This window comes from Podarcis melisellensis, assembly GCF_964234715.1.
Source record: "Podarcis melisellensis genome assembly, chromosome: 2".
NCBI classification, from domain to species: Eukaryota; Metazoa; Chordata; class Lepidosauria; order Squamata; family Lacertidae; genus Podarcis; species Podarcis melisellensis.
The window spans coordinates 73,183,016-73,201,846 of record NC_138529.1 but is presented as its reverse complement, the minus strand read 5'-3'; the positions used below and the strand labels follow the sequence as shown (position 1 = coordinate 73,201,846).

General features: G+C 41.2%; 1 protein-coding gene across 3 annotated transcripts in view; it reads right to left on the bottom strand.

Annotated features, from left to right (window-relative positions):
• Window positions 1-1,900: 1,900 nt before the first annotated feature.
• The window catches only part of POC1A (POC1 centriolar protein A), a 30,599-nt gene continuing 13,668 nt past the window's right edge, over window positions 1,901-18,831 (bottom strand). For all 3 annotated transcript variants that reach the window (XM_081899277.1, XM_081899275.1, XM_081899276.1), the window contains 6 exons: window positions 17,538-17,671; window positions 13,852-13,920; window positions 11,469-11,621; window positions 5,256-5,315; window positions 3,551-3,703; window positions 1,901-2,213 (listed from right to left, as the gene is read on the bottom strand). In XM_081899277.1, coding sequence (XP_081755403.1) covers window positions 2,115-2,213; window positions 3,551-3,703; window positions 5,256-5,315; window positions 11,469-11,621; window positions 13,852-13,920; window positions 17,538-17,671 — 668 coding nt within the window. In that variant the 3' untranslated portion in view covers window positions 1,901-2,114. The remainder of the gene's footprint in view (window positions 2,214-3,550; window positions 3,704-5,255; window positions 5,316-11,468; window positions 11,622-13,851; window positions 13,921-17,537; window positions 17,672-18,831) is intronic.

Here is an 18,831-nt window from a genome sequence, read left to right as displayed (position 1 = left end):
CGTTTAACCCTGGAATTTGCAACATACACCCCCTCAACCATCTATTCCATTGCTTCCTGCACCAGCCGTTTTCTGCAAGATGATCACAACAGATGTTTCATTGTCAGGAAGAAGAGCTAAATACAAGGAGTGAGAGTGTATTTATAGCTCCCCTGGATAAGAACATTCTGTTTAAAAGTTCTTCCGCAGTACATACTTGCTCTCTCTCTCCCCTACTAAACAAGGATCCCAGGCACACAGGACTGCATTGCAAAAAGGTGTTTCCATACAGGGAACTCCAGAGGGAAAGATGTGAAAACCACTCCTGCAAGAAAGGCGGCTTTTTGCACATTATGCAAATGGCAAAGGAGAAAGCCTAACTCACTTTCCCCATCGTCGTTATAAACGTACAGAGGACAAAACGCATTTGCCATGGGAAGATGCCAAGTTATTCTCACATCTGGAACTCATGCAGTCCCAAACCACCCCTGCTTCCTCCTTGACCCGCTTCCCGTAATGGGCAAGAAACCCCTGGGTAAAGTGTTTCCAAAACAACACAACAACAAAAATGACTTTCAAAAACCAAGCAGGGAACAAATCTTCTCCCTCCCCTTTTTTATTTCAAGCCAGGAAGCAAAATAACCTGTAGTTTCTTAACAGACTTTCTGAGATGGTGGGAATACAGTTTAATGAAAGGAGGTGTGGGGGTTTTTTTTAATGGAATTGGATTTTTAAAAAATCCTCCCACGTGCAAATGGTAAGGTCCAAAGAAAGACTTTGAAGGTTTCAGCAAAACACAGACCGATGCAGGCTTCCATGGAAAGGGGTGTGGAGAAGAGATATGGTTCTAGGAAATATAAAGAGTGTGAGTGGGAGATTTGAATTTCTATCCACAAGATCAGGTGGGGGTTGGGATAAAATGAGCACAATCAGTGCAGCTCAGTCTTTGAAACCGGCAACACTAAAGGTCCCAAAGCTAAGATGAGGGGCAAATAACCCTACATAGATTACCTTTATAGTAACAGTGAAACGGCTGACTAGGTCCCTTCCTGTTCTGCTTAGGTAACCATCAGACACCAAGGATCACATGAATGAAATTCACCATCAGGCTCCTTCCTATGCCAGCTTTGCCCCAACTTCTAGGAGGGGCAACAATAATCTGGCAGGGAGCCACGTCTTGGGACTCCTTTCACATGACCCAGGGCTTTTGTGTCATCCTTGCACTATGCGAAAAAGCTGCACTGCTAGGTCTCCCACGCCACAGTTCCAATGTATGCAAAGGTGATGGGGGGGTATCCACCAGGAATATAAGCATACTCATGGCAAAAGAAATCTATGATCATGAACATGCATGCAGAGCAGGCACGGACTACACAAATACACATGTAGAAAAACAGACAAGGCATCTGACATTACTTAGCTAATGTTCCAAAAAAATGGAAACCATTCAGGATCTGACTCTGAGTGCTTCATGTGTTATTTTCTGCTTCAATGAACTGTAAGAGATGTATAAATATCCTACATAGCAGGACTGCTTTGTGCAGGTAACATTCAAATTTTAAGAGGAAGCTTTTTAGCAGTATCTCCCAGAAGTGAGTCACATTTCTGCTTGAAATGCTTGCAGAACATTTGCAGCGGAGTCCTCTTCCTCCTCTTCCTCTAGTGCTTTGGGAAATCTGTGTCTGAAGGGAAACTCCCACAGTTCTCAGATGCGCGCGCGCACGCGTGCACACACACACACACACTATTTCAAGAAGTCTACGACACAGGTTCCAGAAGCTTGTCATTTCCAAAACGAGGCTGTCTTAATTCTTAACAGAGCTGCTCTGAGAAGCAAAGCCAGTGTTACTTTAAAAATGAACAACTCCTCAACACCTGGAAATGCGAATCGGGGTAGTAAAGCCAAGCATCACAAATGACCGTCGTTAGTAAGAAAGTTTAATATGAAAAAAGTACATATTTACAGACACTATTAAGCTGTACAATTCATTCTAATAAAATAGGAAATGTTTTCACTTTACAAATCAGTCACACAATATATGCTGAGAATGCGTGCATGCGTGCGTGCACACACACACGCACACACGTGCACAGACACACACACAATGATGGCTGCCGTCAGTTCCCCAGCAAACTCAGTTGGATTTACTTTGAGCAATCTTCTGCTGATTCTCAAGGCACTCCTTCAGCTTGTCTTCAGTTAATGTTAATCTTTGTTCTAGAATGGAAACAGTCTGCGAAAGGAGAAAGGCAACAGCTGAAAGGTGTTGAAAGACCTTAGCATGCAAACCTACCACCTGGGACAAAGCTGAACTCGGTGGGACTTCACTCTGAGCAAATATGCCCAGGATGAGGGTGTGTAGCACATCTTCTATTTATGCATTGTGGGCTGTTTTGCTGCCTTACCAAACAGCCTTCCAAAGAGAATAATAACAATCACACAAAGTTACAACAGAACTTAAAATGTCTATTTTTGAGATGTAGGATGCTGACACAACATGGGAGCAAAGCAGCTTGTTATTTTCGATTTTAGATGCAGACCTTTGGGGGGGGGTGATCAGGGGGAGGGAATTATTTCGCTGCAGATCATTTCCCTACTGCTCTCCACTATTTCATGCCACAATTAATTTCCAACCGAAAAAAAATAACCTGAATTAAAAGGATTTGCCATAATATTGTCCTGCTGAGAAAAGTCACTGTGTGAAAGAATATCTGGCTTTTACTGTACACTTTACACTGTACACTAAATAAAGGACCACTGGGTCTGAGCCACAGTCAAGGTAGGGTTCAGGCCAGTGGATCTTAATTTAAAAACAAATTCTATCCTGTCATCCTGGTGCACAGCTCACAACACAAAAACATCACAATTAAACACACAATAAACATGAACTGAGTTCATTTTTTTAAGAACTGTGCATTCTATGTTTTGAGTATTGAACAGACCTCCCCAGATGCAGAATTCAAATAAAGCAGCGGAATTAGAATGAAGCTAGCTGCATACCAATGACAACTAGAGGGGGAGAGTCTTTGTCTGCCAAAGAGAGAAACTATTCTGAGCACAATATCCCATTTTATAATTTAGAGGAAGCTGGTGATACTACGAATCCATGCCTCGCAACCTTCCAAATGGGGCCAACCACACATGACTTTTTTTCCTTTACTAAGATAATGCCCTTATAGGAGGAAACACACAAGCTTGTGAAGTTCAGTACAAATGTTTGTTTTGCCATGAACACTGTTCCTAGGGTCTCATGGGCCATGCCTCACCATTTGTCCCCAATGCTAAATCAAATAAAACTTGGGCTGATAGAAGCACATGCTGGATTATAAGATACAACATTTCCTCTCTTTACTTGTGGACTAGACAAGTAGAAAAGGACTTAAAACACATAAAAGAAGAATCGGTTGAGAATATATTATGGGATATACCATTTCAAGGCATCCATTTCAAGGAAAAGTCTCAAGTAGTAATTCCTTTTAATACCTGCTCTATCAACAAATAATGGGAGGAAATGCAAAGTTTTATGACCCTATTCAAGGTTTCATAGAGACTCCTGAAAGTATTGCATACCTGAGTGAGAACATCCAGCTGTCCCACAATATGCTGGAGGGTGCTGGCAAGACCAGCCTCGTCAATTTGTTCATGCTGTCTTCTGGCGGATTCTGCCGTTTCAGTTCCTTGAATATGTTTATCTGGAACTTCTGCAAAATCCATCTCTGATTGCTAAAGGATGAAAAAAATATTGCTTACTATATTCAATGAAAATTGGAGGAGTGGGTAGGTGGAGACTAGTGGAGAGAGACATCAGCTCAAATGAAATACACAGTTAAGGATCATGTGCATCAGAAATTCAGAGAAGCGAGGCTGCTCAAATCACTGTACTGCATCTGTACTGCTGAAACCCTCCAATTTGTGCATCGTGGCCATGAATGCTACTTAGTAGTGATCAGCAACACAGACATTCTGCCCGTAAGCCATCCCCACCCCCCCTTTCCCAGTGCAGCATTATCTTTTAATTAAAGTAAGTATAGTGGTACCTCTAGTTATGGACTTGATCCATTCCGGGGTGCCGTTTGCACCCCGAAAAGTCCATAACTAGAGGGCCACTTCTGCATGCACAGCATGATAGAACGCTTCTGCGACTACGTGGCAAAACCCAAAAGTATACACTTCTGGGTTTGCCGCGTTCGCAAGCCGAAAAGACGCAACATGAACCTAATGCAACACAAGGTATGACTGTATAAAAGTGAAATATAACCAGAGAATCAAAAGGAAGAGCAGACAACTGATATTTTTATACTCATCAAGAAATTTAGAAGCCCTTGGCTCCTCAATTTGATGTCAGGGGAGAAACATTTCTCACACCCAAAGGCACTTCAGTTTATATTTTGCACCTTTAGATGAATATAACTCAAAATACAATTCTTCAGTGTTTCTTGTCAGGTGCACAGGTCAGGAGAGTCCATCTACAACGAATGTGGAATTTGGAAAAATGCAGGTTCAAATCCTAGCATAGGGCTATTTCCCACAAAAGGGAAGAAGAGCATCTGCACTGTTTCCACCATAACAGGAGATTTTATTAATCACACTTGCAGACAGAAGCCTGCCCTTCAAGTATTCCAATGTTCACTACAAGCAAACATAGGTCCGTAACTCACTGAAGGCTAAGTCATACTTCAGCTACATGCATGGGCTACAAAGACTCATGTGCTGCCTCAGTCTTGCACAATCCCCTCTTCTCTCTTTTCTCCAATGCTAGGGGAAGATTTTGACAGTGTTTACTTTCAGTTTCCACAAATCCCTGCTTCTTGTTGCATATGAAGCAAAGATGATAGTTCAAAACCAACTCATGGAAGTTTCAATACAAGCTAACTTCAAGCCATGGGTTATAATGTTGTTGATGAGCAGAGTTTGCTTTAAACCACTATCTCTAGGTCATAGACAATGATAGTATTTGTGGAAGCTGAAAAAAGTCTACATAAGTCTTCCTTCTGGCTGTGTAGCAGGATAGAGAGGGGGCCGTATGCAATTTTCAGGCTTTGCTTGATCTCATTCTAGCGTACGTATGTAGCGCTAAAACCATGACTTAGCATTACATGCGAACCAACTCAGAGCGGACATTTTATTATCGTTTTCCACAGCTCACAAAGTGTGTTTCTGTCAAAGTCAATAAGTGAGGCTGTGACAAAGCTCTGTCAAAATACTTGTGAAGGCTTGCCTCTACTCATCACAGTAACAGGAGAAATCCCCTACAGAGATGTTTGGTTTCACTTACCTTTTCTTGTCTGTAAATTCCAGATTTCTGAATCTCTCTACTGCCAGTATCCATTGGTTTCTACAAGCAAGGAATCCAAGAGGGTTGTGTTATTCTGCATTACCTGAGATGTGAAACTCAATGCACCCTAAATATTCCAATCTGTCTCCAACAGATTTTCAAAAGTTACCTGCTACCTGCTGACTTGAGCTGCACAATGACTTGACCTCAATGTCACAGAGCAAAGCAGTGCCCTGATGTCCAATTCGACAGCCCCAAAACTTGGGGTTGTGTCCTGCAAGATTGTTTTAAATAATGCAGTAAAAAAAATGAAGACTAAGTGCTTTCATTCTTATTCTCACGAGTTGTGACATTAGCCACTGCTCCTCAAGATCTACATTAAGTGGCTTTCCCCATAATTTGATCCTGAAGAATAATTTCAGTTGCCTTACTAGAACTGTGGGAAAGAGAATGATAGAACAGCAGGGAGTTTAGTAAGCATTTCTTAGCAAACAGCTGCACTGTGAGTAGAAGGAAAGGTCATCCAGGATTACGGTACTAAATGCAAGGGGCCTGGCTTCTCCAAAATGGGCAACAGCCCCACCATCGCTTCCTTTAGTTCACTTAGGCTTCACATAATCTGTAGCTTAAAGGTAAAGGACCCCTGACAGTTAAGTCCAGTCACAGACAACTCTGGGGTTGTGCCACTCATCTCACTTTACAGGCCAAGGGAGCCAGCGTTTGTCTGCTTCCGCAGACAGTTTTTCCGGGTCATGTGGCCAGCATGACTAAGCCGCTTCTGGCAAAACCAGAGCAGCACACAGAAACGCCGTTTACCTTCCCACTAGAGCAGTACCTATCTACCTACTTGCATTTTTGGAGTGCTTTCAAACTGCTAGGTTGGCAGAAGCTGGGACCGAGCAACGGAAGCTCACCCTGTCACGGGGATTCGAACTGCCAACCTTCTGACTGGCAAGCCCAAGAGACTCAGTGGTTTAGACCACAGCGCCACCCGTGTCCCTTGTAATCTGTAGCTTACTGGACACAAACCTTTAAAAGGTATGACATAAAATAAAAGCAATCATAGATTGTCCAAGTGAAATGGCTCCATTTAAGAATTTTTCAACTTGCTCTGATTAAAAAACAGGATAGAAATAGAACCTTCCAATAAAAAAAATCAAATGGATATTCTGAAGTTCAGCCTGAGAATGATTGCATATTGGAGCATATCACGAGTTTCTCTAGCCCTGTGGTAAAAAACTAAATTTAAAGAAGGGCATGTAAAACTGACTCAAGTTCTTCATTATTACACCTATAGTTTATGAAAGGTTCAAATGGGGCTTTCCCTAGCCTTTTAAGAAGATCAGCCCCCACCCCAGAATCACAGTACCGATGATCAAAGACAAATAATGCTGGCAAACCAATATTTGGTACTATCTAGACAGCATCATAAGATCAGTGCCAATGTCCTTAATTCCTAGCACACACTTAACGTCATTCACAACTTAGTTCTTAACTTTATTTTTCAATGAAGGATGCTGGAGCCTCCAGACACTTTCAGCCAAGCAAACACTCATACATGTGCATGAAGACAATGGCACTCACTCAATGGTTATCAAGCCACAGAAAGAAAAATTAAGAACAAGACACTTTTCAGAGCTTGTTCGCAACAAATATGCAAAATTCTAAACAGGGACTATTTAGAAGGGGTACTGTATAATTACACAAGTGCAGAGAATAATCCTATTTTAGTTCATTGTTCCTGTGCACAATTTGAAGAGCACAACAGAACAAAGGTATTTGATACTAAGTACCTACTTAACAGGTACTGGAAATATTCAAAAGAACAGAACACTTAACGGTAGGAGAGACAAGCCGTTTGTGGGACTATTATTGGCAACAACATAATTGACTAATTTATAGCTTCTACTAGATGAGAGCAGCAACTACTGTGGGTTGGGAAGGAGAATAAAAGGAATCCTCTTTTGAAAATCCCTATCACACTCCCAGGCAGCAGACTAATCTTGCTAACTAAGGGGGTTGTCACAGACTGGTTGGACCCAGAGGAATGGTGGGAAGAACCTGCTGGGGAACCCCCAAGAGAAGAAGGTTCAGAGGGAGAAGACTGGGAGGAAGTGTCGGAAGCTGAAAAGGTAACAGGGCTTAGTGAGCTGGGAGAGTCTGTAGCAGAGAGAAGTCCAGAATTGGGGCAGAAGCTGAAGCAGGAGAGGAGGGAGGCCAAGAAACAGAGATGAGTCTAGCTGGTGAAGAGGCAAGGGAGTCTCCCCCCTCCTGCTGTGACAAGCTCCCCTCCCCAGTGGTCTCCCAGAACCAGGAGAGGAATGAAGAGGGAGGAGAAGTTAGCTTAGTGGGCGGCAAAGTCTCCGATAGCTTGGAGAAAACCCTGACGAAGAGGGGACTTAGGCAGCTGTGGGAAGACAGGAAGCTTCAGTCACAGCAACTGCTTCATGGAGGCAACCTGCCGCAGATGAGTCATTGTCCTGTGCAGATCCTGTTTTTGTGAACAAAGAGTTAACTCCAACTTGCTCAGTGTGATTTACTGCTGGCTCACTCCTGTCAAGTGTTTGGAAAAAAAAAAGGTTGTTTGTCCAGCAACTTATCTGGGCCTGCAGAAGCTGAACTTTATTCACAAGTTGTTTCAATGGTGTCAGTCCATATTTATTGGGTTATAAAGAGCAGCCATCCTTCATAGAAACATAAAATTCAACAATAATTACTTGGCATTTATATATTGCTTTTGAATGTTTTAGTACTTTATACATTATTTTATGACCCTAACAACAACTCCTCTACAAAATCCAGGTTCTAATTTCCATATCACAAATTGGGGAAGATTGAGGCTGAAATCCCTCCTAGCACTACATACTGTAGCAAGTTCATGGGAGAGGCGAGATATGAAGCAGGGACCTTCTGCTTCACAGCTCAAGTTTCTTTTCTCCAGCTAGCATTTCTCAAATACAAACCCATGTAAAATGACAAAGATCAAACATATACGACTCTTCCTTACTGAGTTCTCTGCAGTTTTACATTTAGGGGAATTCCGAACAAGAGAAAGAATGCCATAAATAGAAAGCAAATTGTATTCCTATCCTCCCTAGAATTTGTGTAGCCATGGTACGAACTAGAAAGTCCACTCTCACTCAGAGTAACCAAAGTGATGGAGATTGTATACAACTGAAAGTATATGGCTAGTCTAATGCATCAGATAGTCTAGTTAGGAATAGAAGGAGAAACATTAGATTTTCATTTTTAAACTAAAGAAGTGCTTACATCTCATGACAAAAGTCAGGTCATTATAAAAATATTTTCACCTATCAGACTAGGTATTTTAGATATGGGTAAAGGATTATTTCATCCCTAGCTGCACAGAAAAAAAGAGTAAAGAGTGACACCCAGTAGAAGAACTCTCCTAAGAAAAAGAAAACACTGAGCAGAACCTCTGGGGCATGAGTTTTTGTAGAAAACTGGCAGTTATAAAATGCATGATAAGAAGCAAAAGGTGATAAAGTCAAGGTAACTGGAAGATAATCCAACCAGACAATAAATCTACATTCTTCCAAAAGCTTTCTTGAAACCTGAAAGCCAAACCCATCAACAGTCTGGTTCAGCTCAAAACAAAACGTGTCAAGTATGCCCACAAACATTAGAAAGAAATAATAAGCATCAAAATTAGTAAGGCACTGTACAATCAAAACAAGCTATTTCTTTCGGCAACGATGAAGGACGATGCACAATCTGGTTTTGATTTTGGAAGTGCTGCTTAGTAGAACTAGCAAATTACTTAATGAGGAAGTGAGGACTTCCTTATTCCAACGGACTTTTGGGAACTGACTGCTATTAATGAAAAGGGCAGGTGCTGCAATGTTTTTACTGTAATTATGCGTACATATTTAATAGATTTTATAATTTTTAATTCTATTAGTGCATAATTTTTTAAGGATTAAAAAATATTTTTAGCTGTTCTTACGAGTCAGGGAGAAAGGTGGGATATAAAGATGAGGAGGATGATAAATAGATGGTGACGATGATACTCACAAGCGCTCTGCAAATATAAAATCCTTTTAGGATTATGCCATATTATTCTAATCTAAACTAATTAAAATTGCCTCAAATATTGGAGGAGCCGGGATAAAAAAAACACTTTAAAGAAAAGGGGGGGAAACCACAGCTTTCAATACACACCATGTCACTATTCTCTACTCTAGAGTTATTTGTGCCACCTGATAGTTTTATTTTGTGCCATTTTAAAACTGTTTAGCGTGGGGAAAGAAAAGTTGCATTCTGTCTTTTGGAACTTGGGTCAACCATAAAAATAAAAGAATGCGCACGGCAATAATTCCAAGTTGTATTTAGAAATATAAGCAATTTCATGGTTGCTCAGCAACGTTTTGTTGCAACTTTCTCTGTTGCTCAGTCAATGAATACATACCAGGGTGGTGTTCATTATAAGCAGTGGGGTGGACCCAGAGCTGCTCCCCCCCCCCCCCCCCGCTGCCAAAGAACAGAAGAGACTGCAGTCCAGTGAAGGTTCCCCACTGAAGATAAGGAACCAATTATCATTGATTCCTCCTTCCTCCTCTTTTTAGTCACAGTCTGGGAAAAGTTGAGGGAGGGAGGGAGGAAGTCTAACCACTTTCATTTTTATTTCCCCCAAATCCAAAAGATTCGTTTAATAAAAAAATAAATAAGTTTTTGAAGGTGTCTTTAATATGAAGAACACTTAAATAGTTCGAATGACAGAACACAAAAACGGGTAACAAATCAGAGCCATTCAATTCTGAGGTTATGTAAGGAGCACGGCATGCATTAGACCTCTTGAAGCATCGCAGCTCCTGTGCTGCTCTACATGGGAGCTGGGATGTGCCTGGTATCCCTGTACACAGAACTGGGGTTCCAGGTTGTATGGAATCCTTCACGCATACAAATGTACCTGTGAAGGCACAGGCCAAAGAGGGAAGGGTAGTTGACACTCACCCACACCTGTTTAGAGTGATACAGGCCAGAAGAAGATTGCAAAAGTGAAATCCAGAAAAAAACCTAAATCATGTTCTCAGAGGTATTCAGATCTCTCATGATTACTAACCTGGTTAATTTTTTTGCTTTGTTTTTAAAATAAACCTTTTTATCCTACAGGGGCCACAGAGAAAGGATAAACAGAAAAGATATAGCAGCAAGGGATAGGTGTAGGCTTCTAAGAGGCACAGGGAATAGTAGTCATGAAAAACAAAGGGGAACTCTTACAAAACTCTGGGTTGATTCTTCAAGACATTCTTCCACAAGCCTCGGGTTAGTATTGTTATTTATAAAATTTATATACTGCTCTTCATCCACAAATCACAGGGTGGTTTACAACACAAAACTCAAAATGCATGCAAAAAAAATTAGGTTTGGGCTATGATCCTATAAAGCACCTTAGCTAGGAGTAAGTACTGCTCTACTTAGTGAGGTTAACTTCTGAACAGAGATTTATAAAAGACTGCACTATGTATAGAAATTTGCTCAGGGCTTTTTTGTCAGCCGGAACTTGCCAGAACTCAGTTCCTGCACCTCTCAGGTGGATGCCATTGCCATTATAAGAGAACAAGGCTTATTATGGTGAGCTCTGGCACCCTTTTCTTCTAGAAAAATCGCACTGGAGTTGCTTTTTATGACATAAATACTCAAAGAATTACATTGTGCACAGTGTAAGCCATTTAATTTAATCACTTCTCCAAAGAGAAGTTCCAAAGAAATTGTTTATCCTACTCCCCCTCCCCCCAATCCCCTCAAAATGCATTAAAAATCTGCTGTGGGGGGAGTGAGATGAACCAATGCCCAAATTAGAATGAATTCCTAATTTGAGAGCCACGAGGTCAGAACAGAAAGCACATCTGGCATATGAGCAGTTTGAGAAGAATTTGCTTACATAAAGAATAGCTGGATGAAAAAGAACAAAATGTTATAGTCCGCAACAGAAACAGCCCAAGAGACCACTGACAAAATGCAAGAAGTGGAGTGCCTGACACAGTAACCAGATGGGTAACAATGGGACTATTGGACTGGAATGACAAGCTTAGCTTTCTTTATCATTAACACGCAATGAGAAGCTCAACCAGGATTACAAATAATCTATCCCAGAAAACTCGAACTATGGTAATGGAATTTCTTGAGAGCTATTGGTTCTACCAAAGTGTGGAATAACCAAAGAACTGAAAATCAAGGACATCAACTCACCACACTGTTGGAAGATCCATTCACATTCATACTGGACCTCTGTGTTCTCAGTGCATCACCATAGTCAGCGCCATTCACATTCATATTGCATTTCCGTGTTTTCAGCAGGTCGCCATAATCAGCAGCATCAAAGTTTGTTTTCCACACCATTACCTGTAAAGCCATTTCAAAACAGCTTTCAAACATACAATTTGGGTAATAGTTTGTGTACAATACACAGGATTAAGATTACATCTTCCCCAGAATAAATAATACCATGAAGCTTTTCCAAACTATGTTTAATTAATATTGCCTCCCCAGCAGAGTAGTTTCATTACAAGCTATTAATTTTTTTAAAAAAGCTTTTGAAAGATTGGCCCAGAGAGCACATGATGCTATTAAGTTTTTGAAGCTAGGATTCCATACTGCCAGAGAGCACCGATGCAAAATAAAACTACTTCTTCTTCTTTATTATTATTTGTACCCTGCCACTCTGGGCGGCTTCCAACAAAGATTAAAAATACATTAAAATGTCACATATTAAAAACTTCCCTAAACAGGGCTGCCTTCAGATGATCAAAAGCAACTTTGAGATTAGTAAATAAACTGGCTACTTTTAAAAAAAGTTTTCAAAAGCATGCAGACTGTTTTGGGCTGTATCTAACAAGCCTTCATTGGAAGATCCATTTATTAATGCTTTCCCATTATTTTTTTGTTTGTTTTAACAACACAGAGACAGACAGAGAGAGAGAGAGAGCGTGCACACGCCACTCAGTACAAAAATGAGAAGTTAGGTCCTTAGTAAGTTGCCCCTATATAATAAATAGGTAAGAAGCATAGATTAGATCCTTTGGGCAATGTCTGTGATTCCTATTAGTACCTCTTGGCAAGGGCAGACTACAGGGGAATACTGCTCAGGTGCAAAGACGGCTAACTAATGGTAGGTACTGGAATCCTTAGGCCCAGCACACCTTAGGGAATGCGTTCCCTCATACATATCTCCCTGCTCTTTTAAGATCAGCTGGAAGTGTCAGCTCCGAGTTCCATCACCCCAGTGATGCCAGACATATCAGTACCAGGAGGCCAGGGCTTCCTCTCTAGCAGTGCTGCAACTTCTAGAACAAGCTCATCAAAGAACTTCCTTAATTCTGACACCAATTTGACATATTTCCACTCTTCCAGGCTTCTAAAAGGCTGCTTTTGATATCTTCTTGTTTGTTTCTAGTTGCAATACTCTTTTGTACTCTGCCTTGGGCATTTTTATGAAAAGGTAGCAATTTTTCTTTTCTAAATTGTATTCAGTTGCTTTCAAATAAAAAACAAGATTTTAATACAGTGGTGCCTCGCAAGACGAAAATAATCCGTTCTGCGAGTCTCTTCGTCTAGCGGTTTTTTCGTCTTGCGAAGCAACCCTATTAGCAGCTTAGCGGATTAGCGCTATTAGCTGCTTAACGGCTATTAAAGGCTTAGCGGCTAAAAGGCTATTAGCAGCTTAGCGGCTTAGAAAAAGGGGGGAAGCGAAAAAAACCGCAAGACTGGCAAGACATTTTCGTCTTGCGAAGCAAGCCCATAGGGAAATTCGTCTTGCGAAGTGCATCTAAAAACGGAAAACCCTTTCTTCTAGCGGGTTTTTCGTCTTGTGAGGCATTCGTCTTGCGGGGCACCACTGTATTTTAAGGCAAGTTTGCAGACACAGAGAAGAAAGTAAACAGAAGAACAGCATGGCCATATCTAAAGCTCGCTCTCTCTTTCCCCATTTAGGCCTAGAAAACACCACCAAAATATTTGGTCTTCCAACTGGCCCTAAAATCCCACCGTTGAGACACGACAGGGTTATATTTATCTAACTTATTGAAACTCATTTTCCTCATTTTCAGCTGGTTTATCTTCAACTACCAGTCATGGCTAAACACTGTAACACAGCCCACAATCTTGGACTCTGATGAAAAGGAATGAAAGGGCTGGGCAATATTAACATGCTGGTGGCCTTTTATACTCAATCTCCAAACTCAGGTTGAAAACAGTTTGATGAACAAAAGTTTTCTAAAGAATCAGAGGAGACTCTTATCTATGATGCCTGCCCTTGGCCCACTGCATTTTGTCTGTATATATATTTTTAAATAAAATAAAATATAGGTCGTTATTGTGAAATTGCAATTGTAATTTGTTGTAATCCATCTTGAGTGATGTGTATGAATTAGAAAAAGTAGGATAAAAATTTTTACCTGTGATGCCTGCCCTTGGCCCACTGCATTTTGTCTGTGTATATATATATTTTAAAATAAAATAAAAGATATTTATTGTGAAATTGCAATTGTAATTTGTTGTGATCCATCTTGAGTGATGTGTATGAATTAGGAAAAAGTGGGGGGGGGGTAATAGAAAATAAACATGAAGCAGATACCTGTTCATCGAAGCCTCCAGAAGCAAAGAAATCTCCAGTTCTCGAGAAAGTAACACAGGCAGCTGGTCCCTGTAAGAGAACAACTCGTATAGTATGGATTGAACAGCCAGAAACTATATATTGAAACGGGCAGTGGGAGTGGACCTGCTTTTATCTATTATCTATTGCAATATATTTGTTGCAATCCCCATGTAGTCCAACCACAACTAAGCATTAATGTTGACTGAAAGCATACTTATATCCTGCTTTGCAGCGCCGAGAGGCTATAAAGCAAAGAGGTTCTTGCAGCAGCTTACAAAATATTCTCTGGAGTCAGGAACAGAAATAACATGGTGTCCCCATGATGCCAAGATTATTCAGGTGGCCTTCCCCCTCCCACCTGCATCCCACTGAGGTCCTCTGAGGCTGCAAGGGGGTGAGGCTGAGCAGCTAGATCACACGCAACCCATGATGGCAGCATGTTTTCCCTTGCTGGCAGGCAACAACTCCCACTGACGTCCTCGGAGGCAAGGGAGTGGAGCAGAGAATGTACAGCTATGACACACTAAATAACCTTACCCAGTGATAGTATCTTGAACCTTCAATTATATTTGCACAGAACCACCCACAGCAAGCAGAGAACGGGAAGATACAAAATTTAGAAGTGCCTACTCCCTTTTTTAAAAAAAGATCTCCAAAGTGTACGATAGGTTCCAAACTACTAAAATACTAGATTTAACCTCAAAAAAATTGCTGGCTGATTAAATTATGTGAACAAAGTAATGCCATGCAAACTTTGAGAAGTAGCTGGAATACAACTTGGTTACAATAATGTTATGCTCAACCAGCATAGTCATTGAATCCCGATATTCCAAGGTTAGTGCTTCTCCCAAGGTATTGCCAGAAATTCTCCTGAGTAAAAACTGAATCTACCCACAGATTTGTTCTGCACTCTTCTAGCCACTTAACCTGGGATTAAGCTCCACTGAACTCAATGGGACTTATTTCTGAACTCAATGGGACTTATAACACACATGCACAGGGCCATCTGTGCATCCCCAGATGACAAATCATGGCCACTGAATGTAAACAAGAGACTAACCATTTGTTTAGGACACTTTTGTCACTAGTATGATTAATCTAGAAATAAGTGTGTGGGAAATATAATTCCAAATGTTTATGTCCAGTATCTGCCAGATCTCATTTTGAAGGAGACATGAAATGTGCATTATTGAGCTTTACTATCAGATGATTCCTACCTCAACAGATTATAATCTATGTAAATTTTTCACACAAGGGAGATACTTTATTTGCAATTGTACATTATCTTCTACATTATGCTTAGGGACCTTTTTTATAATAATGAGCAATGCAAATTCCCACAACTATCTTCCTTGATTTGATTAAATTAAAACAAAGAAACCACAGTGGGTATATGGATTCTACCACAAACCTAATCTTAAAACCCTATCTGCGCTATACATCTAAAACGCTATAATACCACTTTAATCAACCATAGGTAAAAGTAAAGGTACCCCTGCCCATACGGGCCAGTCGTGTCCGACTCTAGGGTTGCGTGCTCATCTCGCTCTAGAGGCCGTGAGCCGGCGCCGTCCGAAGACACTTCTGGGTCACGTGGCCAGTGTGAAGAAGCTGCAGCTGGCGAGCCAGCACCAGCGCAGCACACGGAAACGCCGTTTACCTTCCCGCTATAAAGCGGTCCCTATTTATCTACTTGCACTTAAGAGTGCTTTCGAATTGCTAGGTGGGCAGGAGCTGGAAACTTGCAAAGTCTAGTTTGTTAAGGATGCTGAAAGTTGTTATTTGTTATTCCACTCACAGAGCTACCATTTCCATTCTGGGAACCGTAGCTCTATAAGAATAATAGGGATCTCCTAACAACTTTCATCATCCTTAATTCCCAGGATTCTTTGGTGGAAACCACGACCATTTAAAGTGGTCTAAGACTGCTTTTAATATATAGTGCAGATGGGACCTTAATGTGAGAAACCATAAAAAACAGTAGCATTATAGAAGCATTTTAATATTAGTCCAGATTTAATATAGACACATCCACTGGGATAAAACTACTCAATAAATATGCTTATATTTGCTTCTAATTGCATTATACAGTACTCCTGTGTTGTACCCACACCTATTCAGTCTTGTTAATTCTTTGAAACAGACTCTCATTTATGGTCTATACGTTACATTCTATGGCTCCCCACTAAAAAAAAGTTTTTTCTCTAAAGATGATTATAGCTTCGTCTGTATCAAGCCTGGTTTACCTATCCAATTACATGTCCTGAGAATGGGTCTAACCTGCTATCCCAATAACTGTTCCAGCCTTCCCCAAGCTGGTGCCCCCCAGATGTTGTTGGACTACAATTCCAATCGTCTTTGGACATCAGCCATGCTGGGTGGGGCTAATGGAAGTTGGAGTCCAGTAACATTTGCAGGGCACCAGCTTGGGGAAGGATGAATTATTCTATCGTGTAGGACAAATTAGACAGTAAGTACAGCTTTATCAAAAAGCAAACAAAAATCCCAGAACCCTCCAATTGACACACACACACAGAGAGAGAGAGAGAGAGAGAGAGAGAGAGAGAGAGAGAGACGCTGTACTTCTGCACAGGTTTTAATGACCACCCAAGAATTGCATAGTTCTGAAACGTTCTGTTTCTGTACAAGTAAAATGTCAGCAGTGGGCCTATGTATTCATTCCAAGCCCTGTTTGTACTTCAAGAAGAATGTATTCCATAAACTGAAAGCCTTAAGACGCAATCACAGCAAACCAAATTTTGCAGCTGCAAATATCAGCAGCGAGTTAAAACACCATTTCCCCAATGATCCTTCTGGTATGAAGAGTAAGCACCATTATAATTGAAGACAGCAATGTAAACTTGGCAGCCTTCTCTATGTAAACTAGTACTAATCAGCTAGTAATGAATTCCTGGTAAACCAATAGTTGCGTCAAAGAGCTTCTAAGGAATCTGAGGCTTCTCTCATGAGTAATTGTCCCAGAGCACCAGGCCAGTGTCAGAACAAGAACCAAATCTGAACCAGGCACTAACACACAAATTACAAGAATTTAACAAGCTGTTCATCCAAGTAACAAATATTCCCTGTAGACTAGTCACTTGACTTACTGTCATTTCTATCAAAAGCCATTTAAAGCCTAATTATTAGTCCTATAAGATTCAGAACATCTATGCTATTAGGTCCCACAGAACTCCATCTCATCTCCCACGCTTGTTAGAACCTACATGAAACTGATGAGCAACGTTACCCAGAGATTTTACACTCCCTGCTCTACTTCTGTTTTACATTGGATCCAGGTGAGGCAGCACGGCAAATGAAGAAAGGCATGGTAACGAGAGCAATGGCTTTTCTGTACTGCCAAGCAAGCATCGGTTGAAATGTACTCCATGAAATGGAGTTTCAGACTCTTTGGAAGCCAAAGAGAAGGAGAAATACGGAGAAGAATTCTCAGTGAACAACTCAAAGCAAAGGCAGGAACATAAGAGAGGAGACCCAAAAAGACTTTTGAGACAACTGTACTCCTGCCTTTGAGAGGAGAGGGGAGGCAAATCTACTTGAGTCCATTATAATATCACAGGAGAAGGTGTAGTGAACACAAACATGCGTGCGGAGCTTTGAAAGGTCTACAGTAATAAACGACTCATGTCTAAAGAAGTTCTCCTCACCTGGTGGCCATGAAGTGTATATAGCAGTCTCCCCTCTAGTAAATCCAGTATTTTTAGAGTTGAATCGTTGGAAGCAGTAATGAGGTAGTTTCCAGAGGAGTGAAAAGACAGGCAGTTCACTGAAGCACTGTGAACTAAGAAAGAAAGAAAGAAAGAGAGAGAGAGAGAAAGAGAGAGAGAGAGAGAGAGAGAGAGAGCGCATAAGTTACCAATACAGTGGGACATTAAAAAATACAAACTGAAATAGAAAGGTGGATAAGGTCCATATATCCATACAAAAAATGGCTGAATGGCATTTTCCCCCTTCTTATGATTTTCATCCTATATCTATGTAAGTTTTCAAGGACTCTCAGAAAAATCTAGTCCTATGAAAACTGGCACTGCCTCAGAAGCTCAAGGTCTGCCATAAATGCAAGTTAAAACACATACACACTTCTTTTCCTCCAAATTTTAATTTTTAACGGAATAAACACATTAGTCCCAGTTGTAGCAATAAGCAACTCTTCAAAGATTTCTGACCACTACACCCATCTTGAGCCCCTCTGGTTAGCTGCACTGATGTCAGCTAGGGCGTGGGAAGCCATGAGAGGGCAACTACCGTATTTTTCACTCTATAGGACGCACCGGACCATAGGAGGCACCAGACCATAGGAGGGGGAGAACGGGGGGGTGTTTATTGTTCTCCCCCTCTAAAACAAGGTGCGTTCAAGGTGCATTCACCCGAGCCTGTGGGGCTGGCGGTGGGGGGAAGCACTGCATTCCCCCACCCCCAGCCTCAAAGATCCCTGAAGCCTTTGGAGCGCAGCGCCCCGCTGCTCTGCAGAGGCTTTGCGTGCAGCCATCCCCAAGCTAGAAGAGCGAGACGGAGCCCTCCGTCTCGCTGTTCTGGCTTTGGGCTTCGCTGTGCAGCCTGCATTTACTCTATACGACGCACACACATTTCCCCTTAATTTTTGGAGGGGAAAAAGTGCGTCCTATAGAGCGAAAAATACGGTAAGTAGTAAGGGGGAGTTGTGGAGACAGACATCAGACCTGGAAATCCAAAGTTCATCAGCATCATCTATTAAATTAAACAGTATGTATGGCCCAGATACCATAAGCAAAGTGTAATTCAAAAGACCATGGTATGTGAAATATCTTTGGATTAAAAGCAACCTAAACCAGCTTCTGTATATTTGAAAAGGAGGAGAGAAACTGGAGTCTTCAATCCAATTTGTTTACGCAGAGGAATTCCCTACAGCTGCAGTAGCATTTTATTATGAATATTAAGCTTTATACACAAAATACCTTATTA